We start from the raw sequence: 23,913 nt of genomic DNA on the forward strand, positions 1-23,913 counted from the left end.
GTCTTCAGAAAAACCAGATGGAGACACCTGCCTGTGCCTACCCCCGCTGCCCATGCCCAGCATGTCAGGGCTCAGGGGCAGAGAGAGGTGGATTTCCATCTCCACCACTCACCAGCTCTGAGACCGGGAGTGAAGAAGCTCCTGTGGGGATGACATCAGCACCCACTGCCTCAGGTTATTTTGAGGATCAAACAGCATCTTGAGGATCAAACAGCACTTAGCAACCTGCCTGGCCAGAGCAGGCACCATTAAACAGCAACTGCTCCTGTGACGACCTGATGAGCCCTGGCCATCGTGGGAGGGGACTGGAATGCCTCAGAGAAGCCGAAGGGTCACCTAGTCCCTCTTCTGGCCCTGGCCTCAGGGTCCATGGAGGCCCCACGGTCCACAGAGACCCCACAGAGGGAACAAGTTGGAGACACCCCCCCCCCCCGGCAAGTGTCAGGTGGAGTGGCCCGCAGCAGGCCCACCTCTCTGCTCTGATGAGCTCAGGCTGGGCCCCCTCCTACAAGACTCACCTGTTCCCAGTCCAGAGCTTTGGCTACCTGTAGCTCCCCCTTCTTGGGATGGATGGTGAAGTGCCCGAGCTGGTTCCCTCCCACAAGACTATAGGTGATGGCACTGTTTAGGGGTCCATCTTCATCAGTTGCTGACACCTTCAGTGGGGAAAGGTAGTTGTGAGTGAAGGTCAAGAGGGACCAGCCAAGAATCTTGGGTGGTGGAAGCAAACAGTATGGCCCTGACCCAGAGACGCTGTTGGGCTGGCAGTCCCTGGCCTACAGTCATTCCTGCCAAGGGAGTCTCTTCACTTACATCCTAGTACAGATGCGGTTCATTCATTCATTCCTCACTCACTCAGACTGATGGGCTGCTAGGGCCTGACTGGGGGGTGGGGGTGGGGCAGGAATGGTCCTAGATGAATCTGCCTGCAGAAAGTTGAACGCCTAACTGTACAGGTCATTGTAATCCAGGGCACAGGGTGAGGAGGCCCATGAGAGCACAGAGAACAGTGACACACTCCACCGCGGGAGATGAGAGAAAGATTCGTGAAGCTCTGAAGGGTAAGGAGCGCTTCTGGGAGTGGAGACGGCCTCCAGGCAGGGCAGACCCTGTGAGCCCAGCGGCGGTGGGAAAGCCCAGAAGGTAGCGGGGGAAAGGCACATGTGTCTGTGTAGCTGCATACAGGGTGCATGTCAGGGGACGTGGCATGGAGGATGGGGGGTCACAGAGGCAGGGGTACAGTGGCCGTGGGCATGCCAAGGCTGCTTTCACCCACACAAGCAGCGAGCGAGAGCGACTGCATACTCAAATGCAAAGGGTATGACCCGATGTCCCCTCAGCCCCTGGCTTTGGAGCCCCTGGAGGGCCTCTGGGGTCTACCTCTTTGCTCTCTCATCCAAGCTCGCCTATCCCACACCCATTCTATCGGCACGGATTTTACCAAATAGCTCCGAGACATTCTATCACAACAGACAGCTGGCTGAGCAGCTGTGACTCAGAGCCAAGTTCACAGTGTAACTGATATACAAAGCCATGCTCGCGGATAACAAGGTGGAGGGCGAGACAAGAACCCACGCCCGAGGCCACGCCCCACGAGCCACGCCGCGGAACCTTACTGTGAGGACGACGGCCCCCACCACGGCACTCTCCAGCACCCTCGTGCCATACAGCTCCTGCCGGAATCTGGGCCGGTGCTCGTTGACATCTGTGACGTTGACCAGGATAGTGGTCATGTCACTGAGGGAGGCAGAGCCCTTCCGGCTGCACTCGATGGACAGGAAGTACTTGGGGCTTGTCTCAAAATCCAGGCTCTGGTTGACATACAGGATCCCTAAAGAAGCAAGAAGCAACGGAACAGTGAGGCAGCTGGAGCCACAAAGGCGGGGACACGGATTCGCCATTACCTCCTACACGTGCCTCTTTGTTGACCCCTCCCTCCCCCGTCATCTTTCTAGTCCATTTCTCCACAAACTCCACCCCGGCGCGTGAGGAATCCCAGGCTCCCCAAGACGCACGTGCGCGGGATTGGGGCTGGCGCATGCGCTGCTCACCGGTGCGCGCGTCCAGGCGGAAGCGGCCCTGCTCGTTGCCGCTGACCACGCGGTAGCCACTCTTCTCAGCGCCCGGGCGGGTGAGTGGGGCCAAGTGCAGCACCTCCGTGCCCGGCGGCGCGTCCTCGGGCACCCGCACGCCGTGCTCCGGGCTCAGGAACACGGGCAGGTAGTCCTCGAGGCCCACCACGGAGACCGTGACGGTGCCCAGCGTGGAGAGCGGTATGGGGGTGCCCAGATCCGAGGCGCGGACCGTGAGCTCCAGCGCTGCCTGGGGCCTCACCCGCAGAGGCTTCTCCAGGCGGATCACACCCGTGGTGGCGTCGATGGAAAAGTGGCCTTCGGCGGAGTCCGTCAGGGAGTAAACCACCTGCGCATTGGAGCCTGTGGGGAGACCAAGGCTGCGATTCTTGCTGAGGACGATGCCAGCAGCCACGCGGGTGCAGCCGGAGCGAGAATCGCCCAAGCATGGGCTCTGAACCTAGACTAGCGGGTCAGAGGCGCAAGGAAAGATTCTTGGGGCCAGGCTGTGGTCCCGTCTTCAAACCTCTCAGAACTATCTGAACATGTTATGTGGGGATAAAGGTCCCCTGTCAGCTTGGAAATGTAAATTGTGCAAGATTACCGACCCCCACCCCCAGACGGAGGTCCTTGGTTGTGCTAGAAGAGTTGTGTGTCTGGATTGGGGTGTTGGCTTTGCGGATCTGTGTGTGGGATAATGTGGCATAGAGCTGCACACAAACACGTGCTACACACACACACACACACACACACAAGTGCATATAAAAGCTGCTCAAGCCCCAGTGAGGTTTGCAGCCCGGTTAGTGGACTGGACTGTGTGAGGTGTGCTGGGGGAAGCTGGATGAGGAGTATACTTCAGCATGGTTATCGCAGCCTCCTTTGAGTGAGTCATCATGTCTCCATAAAAAGGTAGCGTGGAAAGCTGTTAGTAAGCCATAAATGGGCTGTGTCTCTCCACTTGGCTCAGATTCTGTTTTCTTGGGCTGTGTGCCAGATGAAGCAGCTGGCTCACAGAGGGGCCACAGTGCATGAAAAAAATCCACATTTAAGGGTCATCCGTGAGATCCTCCCCCAGTTGGATGAACACAGGCTTCGAGCATAAGCGTGTCTCATCTCACGCACGTGGGGACACAGGTCCCTGTGGTGGGGAGGTGGCAGGGATAATCTATGAAGTGCACATACTGTGCAACTGCCCATGTATGCATTTTTATGGAGAGACCATTGTTTTTCCAGGGAGCAGAGATGGTGGGGTCAGGGCTGGAATATTTGGGTTGAAATAATGATTGTGAAGTGCTGATGAGAAACTGGTACAAGGTGAGAGGATGTTTCCCAGAAGGAAGGTGGAACTGGGACCATGTGACTGAAGAAAGTAGGGCTCTTCCTCCTGGAGAGGGAGGCCTGGGGCTGGGGCAGGTGGTCACCCGTTCCTAGTGCCAGAAACTGTCACAGACAGGAGGCTGGCAGGGCCGCATGACTGCAGAGGGCAGGATGGGGATGGGCAGGTGTCAGCTCTAGAGCAGTAGCACTGGATAAACCCACGAGGAAGCGGCTCCCTAGGAAGCAGGGAGCTTCCCGTGCCTGGAGGTGTGCAAGCAGTGTCCCACTGCACCCCCGCAGGGCCTTGCTGCCATTAAGGAGTAGAGGAAGCAGCTTGTGGGGAATTCCAGCTCTGAAGTATTCTGCATCTGTCCTGTCAAACCCAGCGCTACACTCAACAGAGTCTGTCTGCCTGCACCTGTCAGGCCACACACACACACACACACACACACACACACACACCCCAGGTCCAGCTACCATACTTCTGCACTCATTGTTTGCCTTCCCTGGAATCCTGCTACCACACCTGCTTCCCCCCACGTCCCCTAGTCTCTCACCTCCTTCAACACCAAGCTCAAGCTCACTTTCTCTAGGAAGTCTTAAATTCACTCTGCTGGTGTCAACCGAAGGCTGTCTTGATCTCACTTTTGTCATCATTGTTATTCGCCTGTGTTGATCTGGTTACTTGGGCCTTCAGGGCATTTTGTATCCTGCCTGAATTATAATATTTTACTCTGGGAAACTGGACTATATATATTTCACTTCATGATGGTGGAAGCTATAACTGGTACAATATGCAATAAATATTCCTGGATTACTCCAATTTCCCTTGCAAATTTTAGAAGGGATACAAGCCCAATGAAGATAATGTCGTGAGAATTAAAATATGAAATACTGAAAGTGGTTGAACTTCACTGTGACAAAACTGATGAAGGAATTTAATAGGCCTAATGAGGAAGTCCCTTTCTTGTGCTACATTAATCAGATTTGGACAGTTCAGATTGGTGCATTTCTGCTGAAACGTTTGTGTTAAGAATGCCTTTAGGGAGCAATGACAGTATCGAAAGGTCTCTGGGGGTAAGTGGCAGGGAAGAAACATGAGGCTGAAATGGCCCTGTACCTGCCTCAAAACACTGCTAACACCTTTTGTCACCTAGCACCTAAGCAGCAACTTGTAACAGGTATTTTCCACTGTCAAGTGTCCACAGACTCAACCAGGAGCTGCACTCCTTGCCAGTCCCAGAGACAGAGCCACTCACTCACCCTAGGCCACCCAGGGAGCTTGTGGCAGAACAGGAACAGTGGCCTCCAATCCTCCTCAGACTCACCTTGGTCAGGATCCCGGGCAAATACAACAGCCACAGGGGTCTTAACTGTGGTGTTGTCAAAGACAGCCACAGAGCAATGGCTGGGAAAGAACCGTGGGGCGTTGTCATTCACATCTTCCACGTGGAGGGTCACGTCTGCCTGGCATGATCGGCCACCGCCATCTGTCGCCTTGGCAACAAGGCTGTATATATCCTTCCTCTCACGGTCCAGGCCTGTGAATGTGGTCAGCTCCCCTGGCCAGAAAAATGACAGAAGCTGAGCTTTCTCTAGGGTGCATTACCGGAGCACCTGCAGAAGACGACCTTAACCACACAGAGTTTCGTCACAGTGAAAAGCAGTCAGTACTATGCAACGAAGTTAGGAAAGAAGTCCTGCCTGTACCCTCTCACACCCACCCACCTCCTTAGTTCTTTCAAACATGCTCCACGACCACCATCACTGTTAGTAAAATGGCACAGTCTTTATGGCGCGATCTACACCCTGACACCATCCTAGACTCTAGCCCCCACCCCCATTGCTTGAAGCCAGGGGGCCACATGGCCTAACCACCGGTGTCAGCCCCACCCCCATCCTAATGGGATTTGCTGCTCCTACTTCCCTGCCCCCGCCCCCGCAAAGTTTTAAAAGGACCTGTTCCTGAACACGTGGCGCACTCTCATGTGCCCTCTCTCTCTCTCTCCCTCTCCCTTTCTGTCTCCTGACCTCTGTCTCTGTCTCTCTCTCTTACACTCTTCTTCTCCCTCATTTCCTTTTTCGCCCCTTCCCTCCAGTCTGTCAGGTTTCCCCCAATAAACTCTTTCCCTTACTCTGGTGTTAGGTGTGTTTTGTGGCAGCATAATAGTCACCAATTTAGGATAGTCAGCAAGCTACAAATACAACATTTTAAAAGGCCCATTAGGAAATTTCTGACGACATTTGAGAAGTGTTTATCCCTTGGCCCACAATTTCACCTCTAGGAATACACACACATATACACGTGTATATGTATCTCCTATAAAATAGTGACCCTAGGGGCCAGCACTGTGGCATAGCAGGTAAAGCTTCTGCCTTCAGTGCTGGCATCCCATATGGGTGCCGGTTCAAGTCCTGGCTGCTCTCCTTCTGACCCAACTCTCTGCTGTGGCCTGGGAAAGCAGCAGAAGATGGCCAAAGTCCTTGGGCCCCTGCACCCACATGGGAGACCTGGAAGAAGCTCCTGGCTCCTGGCTTCAGATTGGTGTAGCTCAGCCATCACAACCATCTGGGGAGTGAACTAGTAGATGGAAGACTCTTTCTCTCTCTCTCTCTCTCTCTCTCTCTGCCTTAGCCTCTCTGTAACTCTGCCTTTCAAATAAAATAAATAAATCTTAAAAAATAGTGACCCCAAAGAAAAAAACATATGTCTGTAAGGACATTACCTGCAGCATTGTTTATAGTAGCAGCATATTTAAATCATCCTGTTTGTCTTCCTAAAAGGGCACATAGTTGCATGTATTGTAATTTAGCTATACATTAAAGTATTGTGCAACCAAACATGGATTAAGATGGAGCTTCATGTACTGCTTTGGTCATATCTCCAAAATAATATTGCTCAGTAAAGAGAGAAGCAAGTTAAAAATAATATTCTGTTTTTATGAAGTAATTATATAGGGATTGGGGATACATGAAAACAAGTCTGATAGGAGGCACTTGGAGCTCTTATCTTTGGGGGAGGGGTTTATTATGCAGACTTCCCAGTTTATACAACACACACATACATTGTTTGAATTTTGTACAATGATCATGTAATTCATTCCATATTCAAAAAACCTCCAGGTTTTGTTTATGTGGTGTTGTGTTTCTTTTGAAGTCTTCAGTGATCATCCTGCAGCTGAGCAAACAGCGGCAGAGATAAAGTGACCCGCCCAAGTCACCCAGCACGCCCATGCCAGGGCGAGGATCTACCCAGACAGCACTCTCCTCCCTACTCAGGAATCTCCAGGTCATCCTTTGTGCTCCCAGCCAAGTGTTGGCAGCTGGACCTTGTGACCTGGGTCTCTGGGCTGCCCATCTCCAACCCTCCCTTCTGGTGGCAGGACAGGAATCCCACCTGGGTGAACTGCTCTTCCAAAGCAAACACCCTTACGCTGTCCTTGACACAGACTCTCCCAGCCCCACCTCTCCTGCCTTCACGGCCTCGCCTATGGGGCTCTCTGCTTCCCACTCTGCTTTGACCCTGGTTACACTGACAGCGGCAGCCACGATGACCAAGCTGTGCTTGGGTGCCACACCTGGGCGAGGCTTCCATGTGTTTTAGCACACTTGTACCTCTCACAGTCCCAGGAGGCTCCTCCCCTGTTTGCAGCACAGGTGTCTGGAGATTCCGTCCTTGGCCGTGACACTCATCTGCCCACTCCCTCCGTGTCTCTCAAGGTGGGATTTGGCCCTCCCTTCCCTGAGGGCCTCATCTTTGCCCTTTCCCTCCCTTCTCTGAGTCCCAGTTTCTGGTCCTCAGAGGTGCACACTTTCCCAAAACAAGATCCTGATATAAACTCTTCTTCCTTGAATGCCCTTCCCTATGACTTCCTTACCCCTTGGCTCAACTGCTCACATAAAATGACATTTTCTCAGCAAATTTTACTTAACCCCACTCCCAAGCCTGAGTGAAGTTCACCTGTCAAATATTTCCTTAGCGTCCTACATTTCTTCTTAGGATAGTTCAAACCACTGAGCCAATGACTGCCTTTCCCTCTAGATTATAAAAGACCTGATCTTATCTGTTTATTGATTATGTGCTCAGCACCTTATGCAGTGCTTGGCACATGGTGACAGTATATGTTTGCTCAGAATATGTGTGCTGATGGATGGGTCCATGATAGAGGGATGGATGGATAGATGGATGGATAAGTGTATTCCTGCTTCTTCAAGGAGCCTGCTGTGGCACTGGGCACTTGGTATTCAGTAAATAAGGTCTTGGTCTGATCCTGCAGTCCAAGAAACTCACCTGTATGAGGATCCAGCTTGAATTCATTTGCCCCAGGACCATGCAGAGAATACGTGATCTGAGCATTGGTGTCAGTGTCCAAGTCTGTGGCAGAAACTTTCAGAATGAAGTGCCCTGGGGAGGCATCTTCCCGGACTCTGCCAGTGTAGAGAAGCTGGAGAGGGAGAGACAAGGAGAGGGGGATTTATTGTGGGAGTTACATACAGATCCAGAGAGGACAAAGTGCATCATCATAGATCCTAAAAAGATGTTTTCTGTGCATACTGCTAGCCCAGACTTTTTTCCTACTGTGCTTCTGTATGAACACAGTAAAGAAGAGTAAAGAAGGGACAGGATAAGCACATATGTGTTTATGTGTGTTGCAAGCTATGTATATGTATGCATGTTTACAAATATGAATTATGTATGTATGTGAATGCATCAGTAAGTATGTCTGGTGAATGACAAATTCATATTTGCACATGGGTGGGTCCATGGGTGAATATGGTAGGTAGTAGATATATGCTTATGTGTATATAGGTACATATTGCCTTGTATAAAGGGATATAGATCCTTTGTGTGTGTGTATATATATATATATACATACATATAAACAAGGCTGGATTGTACTTAAATTTGAGACGTTACAAAATTAAAATGTTAATCGATTATCTGAAAACTTTAATGCACATCACCCCAAGGTCAAAAATTAATTATATATTTTTTAAAGATATGTTTAAAAGCAAGATTCTGATAACAATTGTTGGATTATACCCTCTGGGAGCACAGTTCCTCTCCTGATAAGTGCCCACAAGTATATACACACCCGTGCTCTGTCGCTCCCCGTCTTCGTGGAGGAACGACACAGGACCCTGCGCTGTTCTTTTGTCTGCTCAGCCCTCCCCGGGTTTGCTGCTGGTTCTTCCTGGGTTGGCTGCCGTCCCTTCCACCTCCGTGGAAGGGTGGTTCCCCCTGCCACATTCCCCACTTCCGCAGGGGAGCGGCACACCGCCGGCCGGCTCTCTCGGGGGCTGCACAGGTGTTCCTTCAGATAGATGTTCCCCTTAGATGTTCCTGGTGCATGTTGTCTCTCTCCTCCTTTATAGTCCTCTTCCACCAATCCCAACTCTGCTACCCACACGCCGAGTACGCTGCTCTCCTCCAATCAGGAGTAGGTCCTACAGTTTATTGGTCGAACTGGAGGCAGCTGTGTAGAAGCTGTTTCTCCCTTCTCAGCGCCATATTGTGGGAGAGCAGATGCATAGAATAAGTCTTAATTCCAGTAACTTAGTCTAGTCCGAGTTGCTCCCAGTTGCTCCCCACAGTGCTCAACATTTATCACTGTGAGTTTAGGGCTAAATCACATGAGGTCCTTAGGAAAGTATCCTTTACCAAATGTTATTGCCCTGTGTGCATGTTTGTATGGGTGTAGTCTGAAGGAGGGTACCTGCATCCACCTGCACTAGCTAGGCACATGTGAGGCACGCACATATGGGAGTGGGAATGGGAGCAGGGACATCTCTGTGGATGTGTGTGATTATCAGGAGCCCTGCCAACAAGCTGAGCAGTGCAGGACGCTTGCTCATTGGGCATGACAGTGTTTGGAGAATGCATATGTTAGGTTACTTCCAGATACTTTTTTTTTTTAGATTTATTTATTTTTTGAAAGGCAGAGTTACGCAGAGACAGAGAGAGAGAGAGGGAGAGAGAGAATGAGAGAAAAGATAGAGGTACTCCATCCACTGGTTCACTCCCCAAATGGCCACAATGACCAGAGCTGAGCCGACCCAAAGCCAGGAGCCAAGAGCTTCTTCCAGGTCTCCCATGTGGGTGCAGGGGCCCAAGGACTTGGGTCATCTTCCACCACATTCTCAGGCCATGGCAGAGAGCTGGATTGGAAATGGAGCAGCTAGGTCTCGAACTGGCACCCATATGAAATCCGGCACCACAGGCGGTGGCCTTACCCACTACGCCACAGCGCAGGCCCCCAGATATATTCTGCAGCGAAGTGTATCTTTGTTGGGGACTACAGGGGGAGATATGTGGACTGTGATTCCTGAAGAGTTTGGTATATCCCTTTTAGGTGCCCAGGAATTACTTACAACTGTTCTTGTCCCAGGGCACTGGTCTGAGACCAGGCAAGGTCAATGATGGCCACCCTCAGAGATGGTCTCCTGAGTCTTCCTTTTTCCTGCCCCTTACTCTACCTTGCTTACCTCCACTCCCCAGCTCGCACCTGTGAGCACTGTGGGCTGTTGTCATTGATGTCAAGGACGAAAATCTCCACTGGGACGGAAGCCTGGAACTTGCCATCAGATGCTGTGATTCTCAACAAGTACTTGGCCAGGTGCTCACGGTCCAGGATCTTCTTCGAGGAAATTCTCCATTCATTCCCAACTTGGCTGATGCCAAACTGACCCAGGGGGTCTCCCTCTAAAAGATAGGGCAGGGTCTTCAGAAGTCAAGCGACAGGCATGAACCAGGCTTTGTGTCACAGGTGGCCGCCTCCCTGACACTTTTTAAAGGATTGCTGGGAGAGGCAAAAATGCCCTTCCTTCACTTGGGACCCACCAAGTCTATAGTGAATTGCTTACTTGTAAGTCATCTTTACTTGATACCAATCACAGGTAAGCATGTGGGAAGATGGATTTCTCATTCTGAAATTTCTCATTTCCAAGATTCCAGAGTTCCAAAATTAAGCCAGACTAGTATCTAATGATATATTAACATTTATTATTCTGTTATTCTTAGGTTTTAAGACTTTTGTGATACTACAAGATAGGACTATTTTTCTGTAACTCTATATCAAACAACTCTCATCCTGTTTATCTCCAGGTGTCTCTGATTCTGGATTGAAACTTCAGACTCAATTAATTCTCCACTGGACAACTGTGATAGCAGAAGGAGCCATGTTAATGGGATTGGGATAGCATGGCACCAGGGATGGGATGGAACAGACACTGGAAGAAACTGTGTGGCCACTGGGTGGCTGGTTTATCCATTAGAGAGTAGTGTAGTTTCAGTTTTTCCATAGATGTTCACTGAGGAAAGCAGGATTATAGGGCATGGATTTAGTCACAGCCTGCAAAGAAGCTCAGGATGTGAGCTTGGTTGGGTTTCTCTCCCTAGCTGGAGCCTGGTTTTCCCATGTGGTAACTGTGAGCACTAGGCTGGAATCATATCTAAGGAGGTGCTGTCACTCAAACACTGAGAGTGATGATCCTGTGAGAGTCCTGAGATTAACTAGGAAGGATTTTGTCATCCACAGTTTGCCCTGGACAGGACACTACTCTATAAAGACAGTCACCGAACAGAATTGTTATGGATCACACAACTGTTGGTGCCTCCTGCATCCCCTAGGAGATAATAGTTGGGGTAAGACCCTTCTGTCCCATCCATCCCACATAAAATAACTTATGGGGGGTTCTCACAGCTTTTTCCAGTTACTTCTTACCAGCTCCTGTCTTCCAGGCACATCAAGTCTACAGATGTAGGAGCTGAGGTACTGGAAGTTAAATGACTTGTCCAAGGCCACATTGCTAATAAGTGCCAAGGCCAGGCCTTACATCTCTGTCACAGGGAACCTTTTACTAGTCGAGTTTCCGTGTATCCCAGTGCCTACAATCAATGACCGCTGTCCTTACCTGTGATGTAGCAGGTAACCTGCCTGTTCTGCTCAGAGACGTCAGCATCCAGGGTCTCAAGCGTGGCTACAAGTTCCCCAGGCTCACTGTTCTCAACCACAGACCCTCTGTAGTCTTCTGAAGCAAACTGGGGAGCATTGTCATTCTCATCTGTGACGGAAACCTCTACCAGGGCCTGAGACGACAGCTGCACGGTCTGCCCATGGTCATAGGCAACCACGTAAAACTGATAGTTCTGGCGGGTCTCACAGTCAAGTTCCTGGAGTGTGGTGATCCAGCCAGTCTCACTGTCAATGGCAAAGAGCTCATGGATATTGCTCCCAGGATCTGATGACAGCCTGTAGCTCACCTGGCCGTCGTTCCCCGTGTCCTGGTCATTGGCCGTCACTTGGATGACTGTGGTCCCCCCTGGCATATTCTCTGTGAGGAAAGCTCTGTATGGATCAGCCTCAAATACAGGTCTGTTGTCATTGACATCTTTCACTTGGATGTTGACAGAGACCAAAGACACCAAGTCCGTATCCTCATGGGGGCAATGTGCCATCAGATCAATCTGGTACCATTTGGTGGACTCATGGTCCAAGGCCTTCCTCACCTTTAGGACCCCTGTGTCTTGGTCCAAGGAGAAGACTCCATCCTTGTTGCTCTCTGGTGTGGTGCCCTGCACAAGACTGTAGATGATGGGATCTTGAGCTGCCACTGCTTTAACAACCCCAACTTCAGACCCCTCGGGAAGGTCTTCAGATGCAGAGAAAGAATACAGAGGTTCAGAAAATTTAGGCAAAGATACTTCATTAGGAACAACCTGAAGTCGTACCGGCACCAGAGAGTCCCAGTGAGGAGGGCCCCCATCTTGGGCTTTGATTTTGAAGTCAAACGCCTGGTTTTCCAGTCCCACCAGGCTCTCTTTCACCTTGACCACACCAGTTGTCGGGTTGACTTCAATGATCTCTTCCGCCAGGTCCTCCATCGAGTCCACTGAATAGGTGACATCTGCATTCCGCCCTTCATCTGCATCATAAGCCAGCACCTGGATGACTGGGGAGTCCTTACTGACATTGGATGGAATGGATACAGTGTATCCAGATGCTTTGAACTGTGGGGGGTTATCATTTTCATCTGTGAGGATGATCTTCACAGTGCAGAAGGCCACTCTTCCTCCTCCATCCCGAGCCATGACCTTAATAGCGATGACTCTTTCTGTTGAATTTTCCCTATCCAGTTTTTGCAGAGTGGCAATCTGGCCAGTGGGGTTAATGGAGAACTTCTCACCTGCTAGTTTGTTGATGATCGTATAATCCACCGTGCCATAGGGACCACTGTCTTTGTCTATAGCTAACAACTCAATCACTTTTGTTCCCACCTTTGCATTCTCTGCTAATTCTGCCTCATAAACATGTTGCTGGAACTCTGGGCTGTACTTGTTGGCATTTGTGGTGTTGATATACACAGGCACAGTTGCTCGGAAGACCCCATCAGAAGCGCCTACCCTCAAGTTGTAAGATGAGTCCAGCTGCTTTTTGCAAAGGTTGAACATAGAAATTATTCCCGATGAGCTGTTAATGGTGAAATGCCGGTCTTGATTGCCAGAAAGAATCAGGTATTCCAGGTGGGAGGTATCCTTGCTATCAGGGTCAAGAGCTTGGACTTTAAGAACCAGGTGTCCACAGGTTGCTAGCTCACTGACATTGGCTTCATACTGAGGTTGTCTGAACTCTGGGGGGTTGTCATTGATGTCAGACACATTGACAACCACGAGGGTTTCACCAGTAAGTGGGGGATCTCCTCTATCCATAGCTCTGACCTTCACGTGAAAGTGTTGTTGAGCTTCATAATCCAACTCTTGAACTGTGGATATCTCCCCTGTGCTCCCATTGATCTGGAAGAATTTGGAAACATCTGAGCCATCCTCCACGATCTGATAGGAGACGTCCTGGTTCTGCCCTGAGTCTTGGTCAGAGGCCAACAGTTGGATCACAGGGGTCTGAGCAGGCAAGCCTTCTGAGACTGAAGTGGTGTAGACTAACTGGGAGAAAGTGGGAGGGTTATCATTGATGTCCTCTACCACGACTTCCACTGTGGCTTCAGAAAATGACCCCAGAGCTGTGTCTGTGGCTCTGACTGTGAACACATGTTTGGTCTTAGACTCATAGTCCAAAGGCCCTGTCACCGTTAGGACACCAGTTTTAAAGTCAGTGGTGAACAGCATCAGGGGCTCTTCCTCTACAATGTTGTAGATGAGCCGGAGTCCCTCTGGGCTCCGGGCCTGGGTGTGGAGAATTGGAGTATAGAGTGTGATATTTTCAGGTACTCTGACTTTGTAGTAAGGACTCTGAAAGAGTGGGTTGGATTTATTTCTCACAGTAACGAGTACCTCTTCCTGAGTCTGGAGAGATGGAGTCCCTCCATCCCGAGCAATAACTTTGAGATGATACTTATTTAAAGCTTGATAATCAAAAGGTTTCCTGAGTGATATGTCCCCAAGATAGGGATCCATTCGGAAGTATGTGTAATCTTCTGCAAATGCATATGTGACTATCCCATTTGCCCCCAAGTCCTCATCAGTGGCAGAGACCTGAAAGAGGACATCCCCTGGCTCCGTGCCATCTTGGATGATTGTGTAATAAGGAAGATGCTTAAACTTGGGGGGATTGTCATTGATGTCCTCAACATAGATTCTGACCAAAGCCTGAGCCACCCGCTGAGGGTTCCTGTTGTCCCTCACCTCGACTGCCACTTCGTGAGTGTCCTGCTGTTCTCGGTCAAATGCCACTCCTTTTGTCTGCAATACACCTGCTGACTTGACCATACGAAACATATCTGTGCCATTCAAGAGGAAGTAGGAAAGGGTGTCGTTCAAATGATTACCCTGGACACCAAGAATTACCAGTGCCTTTCTGTCTTGCAAATTCTCCTTCACTGTTGCTTTGTAAACATCCTGGTCAAACCGTAAGCTTGTGTCAATGATTTGGGTCAAAGAAATTTTTACCAGGCAAGTGTCTTGATATAGACCGTCAGAAGCCCTAATGGTGAGCTTCCGAGAGAGCCCCAGGAAGGCAGGATTCAACACAGATATGCAACCAGTGATGGGATGGATAGCAACAGCTCCATCAGTATTGCCAGTTTTGATGCTATAACTGACTTCTGAATCCTCATCCCTGGCCTGCACTGTCAGGAGCTCCATACCTGGATGGATGGGCCCCACCACGGCTACTTCATATATCTGTTCTGAGAACCTGGGAGGAGAGTCATTCACATCTCTGACATTGATGATGACCTTTGCAGGCTTGGGCGCAAATAAGATGGGGCTCCCTTGGTCATGGACATAGACACTGAATTGAAAAGAAGGCATGCTCTCGTAATCCATCTCCGATACAGTGGTCAGGGTGCCCATGCTGGGATCAATTTTGAAAAACTTCAAGGCCTCTGGCTCCAGAATTTTATAGACCAACAAGGAGTTACCTTCCTTGTCATTGTCAGAGGCATGAATCACAAAGGGATTGTTATCTTCATCCATGATCATGCTGTATAATGGAGCTGCTTCACTAACTTGGCCCACAAAAGTTGACTTTGAGAACACAGGGGCATTATCATTTTCATCAATTACATAAACAAGCACCGTGACATCTGTAAATGCACCTGCCATGTTGCTGCCTCGGATTTTCAGCTGGTAGGACGAGATTTTCTCATGGTCCAAGTTCTTCTTTGTGGAAATGAGGCCAGAATATGAGTTCATAGAGAACACACCATCTTTGTTTCCCTCTCTTAACTCATAAGTGACTTCAGAGGAGCTTGTAGCAGAGACAAGGAGGATTGCAGAGCCAGCAGGGATTGATTCTGGGATCTCTATGAAGTATTCTGCTTTGGAAAAGATGGGGGCACTGCTGTCTGATGGGTACACGAGAATGATCACCGTCGCCAGGTCATGCCGCTGTGGGGAGCCTTGATCTTCTGCCTTCACTGTCAGTGTATGCCGGACACGATTTGTCTGGTCAAGTTTTTGGACTACGGTGATGATGCCTAACAGGGCATCGATACTGAAGAAATCCACACTGTTCCCTGAAACCAAAGACAAGATGAAGGTCACCACACCCCTAATGGCACCAACTGTGCTTTTTAGATTGGTAAAGAGGCTCTTACACACAAGTTAGGTAGGGCACAATCTGCATTCTGTGCCAACCTGGATTTCCTATGATAATAGTGTTAGGGATTGAGCAGGGCTTGGCTCCCCAAACCCATGCTGACACTTAAGCCTCCAAGTCTTCTGTTTATTGTTGATGGACTAGGGTGGAGACTTGGTCTGTTTATTGTGGCTAGGAGGTGGGCTCAGCAGAAAGTCTTCAAGTCACAGGGACTTTCCCTTAGTTCTTCAGATGGCTGGTGGTTTAAGCCAAGTTTGCCCTAGCTTCTCTCTGCTTCCTGGCTCACCACGTGTCTGCTCCTCTGCATTAGCTCCGCCATGGCCAACCTCCGCCAGATGCCGCCCTAAGTGGGCTACCTGATCCTGAACTGGAAACCTCCAGACTGTAAGTCAAGAAGCTCCTCTCAGGCACTTTAAAGTAATGAGAAGCTGATTAATACACCTAGGTTATAGTGTAAAGAAATACTTCATACAACTTCTAGCACGTGCACATGGTAGATACTTCCTCAGCGGCAGCTTCAGCTCTCACTAATTCTCTGGAACACAGCTTAATGCTACAAACCAGAGCTGCAGTTGGTCTTTGAAATGAAGAAAGGAGACTTGGGCCTTTTAGGAAAGGCATGCTGCTGCACCCTGGATTTCAGTGGTGCCTTCTGTAGCAAAAGCTTCAGTTACATTATAGAGCATTTTTTTTTATTTGACAGAGTTAGACAGTGAGAGAGAGAGAGAGAGAGAGAGAGAGAGAGAGAGAAGGGTCTTCTCTCCACTGGCTCACCCCTAAACGGCCGCCATGGCCGGAACTACACCGATCCAAAGCCGGGAGCCAGGTGCCTCCTCCCCATCCCCGGTCTCCCACACAGGTGCAGGGGTCCAAGCACCTGGGCCATCCTCCACTGCCCTCCTGGGCCACCCTCCACTGCCCTCCTGGGCCACAGCAGAGAGCCAGACTGGAAGAGGAGCAACCAGGACCAGAACTCGGCGCCCACATGATATGCCAGTGCCTCAGGTGGAGGATTAACCAAGTGAGCCATGGCACCAGCCCCTATAGATAACTTTTAATAGCACTGGTTATATACTTGAAAATAGAAACTCTAAGTGCAGAAATAAGCTGTCAAAACTGACAGGGAGTTTCAAAACCACCTTTCTCCTTTCCCTTATGGTTCATTGTGAAAAAGACCTTGCCAGAGTGAATGGCCAGCAGCTGGGTGGAGAGGGATTGGATCAATACCCAGACCCTGAGCAAATGTCCTTCCCTGTATTTCCTAACTTGAGGCATTCTCATATCACCTTTTTAATGTTTTCCAGTATCCAGACACTGCCAATACTATTTTATACTATTATATTTATTATATTATTATACTATTATATTTATACTATTATATTTTATATACTAGTATTTTCCTTTGAATTGACTCTTAAAATTTGATGAATACTTTTAAAAGGCAACTGGGTATCACTACTTTAACAAAGAAACAATTATTTCTTGCCATAAATTCAAAGTTATCATAAAACAAATCAATGGGAAAAAAATCATTAAATCTGAATAAAGTCTTTTTTTTGCCAAAGGATCTTCCTTTGGTAAAAACTAAAGGTAGCTGGGGCCAGTGCCATTGCACACTAGGTTAATCCTTTGCCTGTGGCGCTGGCATCCCATGTGGGCACTGGTTCTAGTCCCAGCTGCCCCTCTTCCAATCCAGCTCTCTGCTATGGCCTGGGAAAGCAGCAGAAGATGGCCCAAGTCCTTGGGCCCCTGCACCCATGTGGGAGACCTGGAAGAAGCTGCTGGTTCTTGGCTTTGGATCGGCAGTGCAGCTCCGGCCGTTGCAGCCATCTGAGGAGTGAACCAATGGAAGGAAGACCTTTCTGTCTCTCCCTCTCACTGTCTGTATCTCTACCTCTCAAATAAATAAAAAAATCTTTAAAAAAAAAAAAAAAACTAAGAGTAGCAAGTGTTAGAAAGACTTAAAGAAGGTCTAGTACCTAACTGAGGATTTGTCCTAGATTTGATCAAGAAACCTGATGAGAATAAAACAGAACTTTTTCCATAACTGATTACCTATTATTTATTATTTATTTATTTGAGAGACAGACAAAGACTAAGACAGATTGAGCTCTTATGTGCTGGCTCACTTTGCAAAAGACCATTAGGGCTGGACCAAGGTCAAAGCTGGTGCCTAGGAATCCAACCCAAGTCTTCCACGTGGGTGGCAGGAATCCAATTACTTGAGCTAATATTACTGCCTCCCAGGGTCTGCATTATCAGGAAGCTGGAGTCCAGAGCCAGAGATGAATATGAAACCCAGGGACTGGGATTATAGGATGTGGGTATCTTAACTGTTAGACCAAATGCTCACCTCTGATTACCTATTTAAGGCTGGAGCTGAGTAACACCTGAGTTATTTTTCTCTTAAGTAGTGGTGCAGGTCTTGCACTCAGGGAAATATGTCTCTTCACATTTCTTATTCCCTTTTATCACATAGGTGCAAATACTGTGATTTCTACAGCAAAGCAAACAGCTGAGCTTCATCATAAAACTTTGAATCTGATACTCTTCCAAGCCCTTTTCCAGCTGCCTGTTTAGGTTATTTGTGATTTAGTCAAATTTGTGATATAGTTAATTCATTGTACTACTGTTATTATTATTATTCATGGATGAATAAACTTTTGTCATAAGGAAATTATTTTTCTCAAAAAGGAACATGGAAAAAGCTCAAATTCCTTGAAAGTACACAAAAAGTACTTCAAAAAGTTTGAGGGGAAAATTGAAGTAAAAAGTAAGCTTATTTTATGCAAAAAAATTTGAAATTCATGCATTGTGTTTTTCATAACATGCATTTTTTTTTCATGCACTGTATGAAGACCCCTCAAGTGCATGGACACTTTGCAGCACATTTTAGAGTATCCTCCTGTATGACACTACACGCAGCAGGTAAACCCCATGCTGTGCACGCTGTGGAGGGCAGAGAGTAAGCCATGTGTATCCCTGTCCCTCTGCAGCATCTAGCTGTAAGGAGTAGTCATTATTATTAAAAGTAATTATTGCTATTAAATGTCATTAAGTATACATTATCAACCATGACAAATTATCATTAATAATGAGGTAGATACTAGATATTGCCACTTTTGTTACATTAATTACTTATAATTAACATTTATCAATGATAGTAATAACCGACATTTGTATAACATTTTACAATTTGCAGCATGTGTTAACTAGCATTTCCTCTTTTAATCCTTACAATGACTTTTTTGCATCAGTAATATTCCCATTTTTGAGATGAAGGCAACCATATAATAGGTGGCCTTGGCAGAAAATAAAAACGAATCCTACAACTGTGCCACACACCTCATAAAGTATTTACAGGTCCTTCCAAATGTACATGCATGAAGTTATTAAAGTTAAAATGCTGCATGGACTTCACAGACCTCCACAGATATAGTCCTTAGTGGCTTATATAATGCATATGTAAATTATCCCGTAACTGGAAGAGTCTTTCTGTTACTGTTATCTCCATCTTTGGAAATGCATTCACTTAGGTCACCATGGTCCTGGAGAGAGCTCTAGAACTATCATTTACCAGTCTTAGAGAACTTGGTCCTCGATTAGTTTGTAAATTCATGTGTGTGGCACATTGCTTTGTTTCCCAAGAGCCTTTGCCCATCCTCTGAACTTGTGGCCAGGCCTCACCTTTCAGCAGAGAGTAACGGACCTCAGCATTGGCTCCCCGGTCAGCATCCGTGGCTCGGACCTGTAGCAGCTCTGTGCCAGGGGCTATGGTGTCTGGAACACTTGCCTCATAATGGTGCTGGGTGAAGTGAGGTGGGTGAAGATTTCCATCTTCCACGTGAATGGTCACCCACACAAAGTTCCTCTTGATGGGCATCTCCTGGTCTCGGACCTGGTGTCCCCAAGGAGCAACAGGGTGAGCAGCAAACAGAATGAAAGGAGGCGGGGTTAGAGTAAGGTCAACAAGGTAGAATGCCACTGAAAAATACACCCAACTCACTGAAACTCCACATTCTTTTAAATCTTGCTGTGCTTTGATCTTTTTTCTTTTTAAATACATTTATCATTTGTTGATTATTAGGCCTGGCTATTTTAATGAATAATTCCACTTCAGGAGAAAGGCCAAAATAGGTGGAAAACTAATGTTTTTCAAATTGGGTCTTGGAGACTATCAGTAGTACAGGATTGTAAATTGTTAGGCAGGACAAAAGTATTCTATGGCCATGTCAATTTGGGGAACGCTAACATGAGGTTAAATGATATTCTTTGTTATAGGACCTCTCAGAGCCTTTAATACATACTGATGTGTTCAGAGGACCTTAAATTAGCACAGAACACTGACCTTCAGGACAGAGGATCAGCCTGATTCTAGTTGCATCGTAAGTAACTGTATGACAGTGAAGAAGTCTGTCTTCATCTGTGGGCCTCAGGCTTAAGACTGTAGAGAACTGGGCAGCCTTAGGGCTGGGTTTAGGTGAGGCAAGCAAGGTGTGTAGGATGCAGCATTTAAGGAGGCTGTCACTCTCAGGGTCATAAAAATGCAGGTACATGATTCAGAGAGGGAATCTTCCTGCAGTCTGGGGCCTTCACAGCTCACTTGCCTGACCTTGGTCCTTGCTCTGTGTGTATAAATCTGCATTATGGTCATGAAGTCACGGAGCAGGGAAAGAGCTATTGGGGGCTGTTTGGGTGAGTTCCGAGAAAGCCAGGGTTGACAGAAGCTGCCTTTGCAGCCATCCTGTCCTGTCTTCACTCTGAGCCATCCCTTACAGAAAGTGCCTCTGAGCAGCTGTGAGGTGTCCTAACCCTGTCCAGTGGATTAGTGTTATGAGCATCCGTACACCTGACTCATCAAGGGAAGGGGGACCTGTGGCATGCCCTAAGCATGGCCACCCCCGTGCATTGGCAGGCAGGCTCATGCTTTGCTGGTTTTCCAGTGTACTCACCATGACTGTCAGTGTGTGCTCAGAGGGCCCTGAGCTCAGGTCTAGCTTCCCCACAGTAACCAAAACACCACTGCTTGGATCCAGCTGGAAGAGGCTGGCACTTTCTGGGTCTTGGCTGCTATGTATTGTATAGATGAGGCCCTTGCCCTTGTCTTGATCAGTGGCCTGGACGCGAAGGAGCTCCACCCCTGGCAGCGTGTCCTGGGGAACCTTGACCTCATAATGAGATTCTAAAAACTGAGGTCGATGATGGTTAACATTGGCAATCATGAAGATGTCAACCTATAGAGGGCAGCAAGAGAGAAAGAGAGCGAGAGGAATGTAACTTCCATGGGAGCAGAGCCTGGGGCTGTGTGAATCTCCACTGTACCACCCATGCCAGGCTCCAGCCCTGGCACACAGCAGCCACTCAATATATATTTGTTGAATGGATAATAGGATTTCAAAGTCACAAGGCTTTCAGATACCAAACTGGTGATTTACAAAACCAAACATTTTATGAAAGGACCTTTACTTCAAATGAAATGTTGTGTGAACTCCCAGTATATGACACCTGAGTGGATATTCAGAGCCCCACTGACCCAGTCATCATTGTTCTTACCCATGGTAGCCCTTATGGCACTCTGTTTAATTACACCTGCTCACTTAGACAAACTTTTCATTATGAAGAGACCCAGAGTAAGAACAGCAATTCCCCCAAGGTCACAAAACTAGAACATGTGTTAGGTGAGACTGGAGCCCAGAACCTTGATTCTGAATTCAGTGTCCTTTGAGCTACACCACCTCCGTTGAAAGTGTTCTGTAGCCTCATTCCAACCAAGGAGTCCTCCCATGTTCTCTCAACTCAGTGGTCCCCAGCTGAGGCCTCTAACCTGGGTAGCAATGGTGTGGGAGCCATCCGTCACCTCCACGGTCAAGTTATAGCTTGACCTCCTCCTCGTATCGAGAGGCCTGGCAATGACAATGCTGCCTGTGGTCTTCTCGATGTCAAAGTCCATGTCTTTATCCCCACCTGGAGAGAAGTGGGAAGAATCACGTGCAACCTCAGTGGTTTAGGCAGCAGTAACATAACATGGGATTTGACTGTTAGATTTAGGGGATGTGAAGGTTGATGCCAACCTTGGCTAGTGGGACTGTGGGCATTCAAGGAAGAATCGGAATCAGGGATCCTAAAATTCTCTTAGAAACAGCTTGATGTCTGTGTGAGTGGCTGGAGTTTACCTCCCTCAGGAGTTAAAAGCTATCATTTATCCTGTCAGGTTGCAGAAGAAGGCAAACCTACCTGACTCAAGGGTCCTGGAGGAAGATGTAAAATTTTCTATAGAACTCATTCTTCTCCTAGGCTAGAGACATGCAGGGACAATGGAGTCTGCCCCATGGCTTTCAAGAAATAGTCCTATGCAATAGGCCTGTGCCCGTACATAGGAAAAAGTGAAAGTCACTTTTCAGCGAGAAAGTATTGATTTAATAAACCATAATGATCCAACACATAGAACAGCATGAGGCTATTTAAATGTCTACTAAATAGAAATCTGGTTGGTGACATGGAAATATGTTCATGACATATTACATTGTCAAATACTTTAAAGGGGTGTTTGTGTGTGGGTAAGAAAATGACTAGAAGAAAATGCATTGCAATTTTAACAGTTCATTATCTTCTATTTCTTCTCTGTATACATTGGTGTTTTCTAAATGCTCTGTAGGGCGTATGTATTAATAATGTATGAAACAAAAAAAAGTCAAACAATTAGAATAGCAGTGAATCAGAACCAGAAGTTAGTCCAGGAGGTTAAAGAGCTTGGATCAGGTGCATGTCCTGTCCTAACTCTGAGCCAGGCTGGAAAACTGTGGAATAGGTCATGGGTGCTGAATCTCTTAAGTTAGAGATCTTTCAACCTAGAATCCCTAGATAGGTCTGAGAGTTTATAAAAATCTCTCAGTGTGTATGCAGATTTACTCTGTGTGTGTGTGTGTGTGTGTGTGTGTGTATGTGAGAGAGAGAGAGAGAGAGAGAGAGAGAGAGACTGACTGACTTTCTGGGAAGGAGACCTAGGCATTCATCAGGTTTCCAAAGAGTTCTGTGGCCCCCAGAAGTTTAAGCAAAATTTGGACTTAAAGATAGAGAAGGATTCCAGAGGAGCTCACAAGAGCCTGGCTCCAAGTGCCTCCTTGGATGAGAATGGGTATTTTCCTCTGATCTTGATGATGGACCTGGGACCAGAACATAGGATGTGACCCCAGGGTATAGCTGGCCTCAGGCTCATGGTTAATGAATTATTTTCACATTAAGGCAGAAGAGGAAACACAAAGCTGATAGTTTCATCTCTGGGTCTCCTCGAGCCCTTCATTTTAGGTCTCCTAGGCACTTGGGGTAGCTGAGGCACTGCCCACATCTGGTGGGGTAACAAGCAAGATTACAGACATTCCTCCTGCGATCACACTGGGGTGGAAGGAAAGCCTGGCTGAAGTGCCATTCCTACTACGCTCTGCCTCACAGCCAGGGAAGGGGCAGTGCCACAGAGCCAAAGCAGGGCTGTTGAGGGGCATGACTGCAAGAACAAGCAGCAGGGCTGTACCACGGGACCAGGGCTGGTCTATAAAGTGGGAGGGGCTGGCCCTCCTTGGACCGCAGGCCTCCCCTCACCTGAGATGTTGAACCAGAAGAGGCCGGGTCTGCCCTCTACACTGATGACCCCCACCATATGGTTCACAGGGTCTGTCTCCATGACAGTAAAGCTGTAGTGAGTCTCGTCAAAGGCCAGTGGTATGGAAGATGGGCGAGGCGCGGGGATCCACTCTATGTGGAGCCGGACGCTGGCTGAAAGCGGTGGCTGCCCACCGTCTGTCGCCTTGATCTGAAGAGACCAACACAAAATAGAGAGTTAGGGTCAACAAACAAGAAGACCCAGGCGGCCAGGCTGGGAACTGAGTGCTGCGTGATTCTGCCCACCAGGCCTTCCATCCCCTCAGTCATTCCATCAACACACACTTGAGGGCGACCGTCGAGTTGCTGCAGCAGACACGGTGATGAACAAAACATACTACCTGTGCTCAAAAATGTCATAGTTAGTGAAAAATAATAAAAGTCACCCTAACTAAAGGCTTACTGTGTGCTGGCTCCTGCACTGGCCTTTACACAAGTGAGCCCTTGCTTTGCCCAACAACCAGAAACATCAGGAGCTAGGCTTCATTGAGCTCTCAGTATTACCAGGTCTTGCTCTGAGAGCTTTGTGTGCAGTAGCTAATCGAATCCTCATAGGGGCCCTGAGAGAGGTGCTGTCATCTCCCTTTCACAGAAGGAAATGGGCTCAGCATAGCGAATCCACCTGCTGGATTATGTGTCTCACTGGTAATGAGGCTGGGGTAGCATTCAGACTGGTCTGATAGGAGAACCTATGCTCTGGCCATCATGTTTATTGGCTTCTTCCAAGAAACAGGCTTTGTTCTTATTTTTACAGATAAAACAGAGATTTAAATGGGGTTAAATGGGGCTTGTCCAAGATTGCACAGATGGGG

At 48.1% G+C, this 23,913-nt stretch overlaps 1 protein-coding gene across 1 annotated transcript in view; it reads right to left on the reverse strand.

Moving 5' to 3' along the window:
- Positions 1-23,913, reverse strand: part of FAT2 (FAT atypical cadherin 2) — an 84,334-nt gene that overhangs the window by 25,846 nt on the left and 34,575 nt on the right. The window contains exons 6-16 of the mRNA XM_008255280.5: positions 23,042-23,252; positions 21,270-21,409; positions 20,398-20,679; positions 19,133-19,343; positions 11,304-15,362; positions 9,896-10,092; positions 7,681-7,834; positions 4,718-4,951; positions 2,052-2,435; positions 1,617-1,831; positions 519-656 (exon numbers count right to left, since the gene is read on the reverse strand). Of these exons, the coding sequence (XP_008253502.4) occupies positions 519-656; positions 1,617-1,831; positions 2,052-2,435; positions 4,718-4,951; positions 7,681-7,834; positions 9,896-10,092; positions 11,304-15,362; positions 19,133-19,343; positions 20,398-20,679; positions 21,270-21,409; positions 23,042-23,252 (6,225 nt within the window). The remainder of the gene's footprint in view (positions 1-518; positions 657-1,616; positions 1,832-2,051; positions 2,436-4,717; positions 4,952-7,680; positions 7,835-9,895; positions 10,093-11,303; positions 15,363-19,132; positions 19,344-20,397; positions 20,680-21,269; positions 21,410-23,041; positions 23,253-23,913) is intronic.

Source organism: Oryctolagus cuniculus, chromosome 6, assembly GCF_051225735.1.
Source record: "Oryctolagus cuniculus isolate XC-2025 breed Fujian yellow rabbit chromosome 6, ASM5122573v1, whole genome shotgun sequence".
Classification (NCBI taxonomy): domain Eukaryota; kingdom Metazoa; phylum Chordata; class Mammalia; order Lagomorpha; family Leporidae; genus Oryctolagus; species Oryctolagus cuniculus.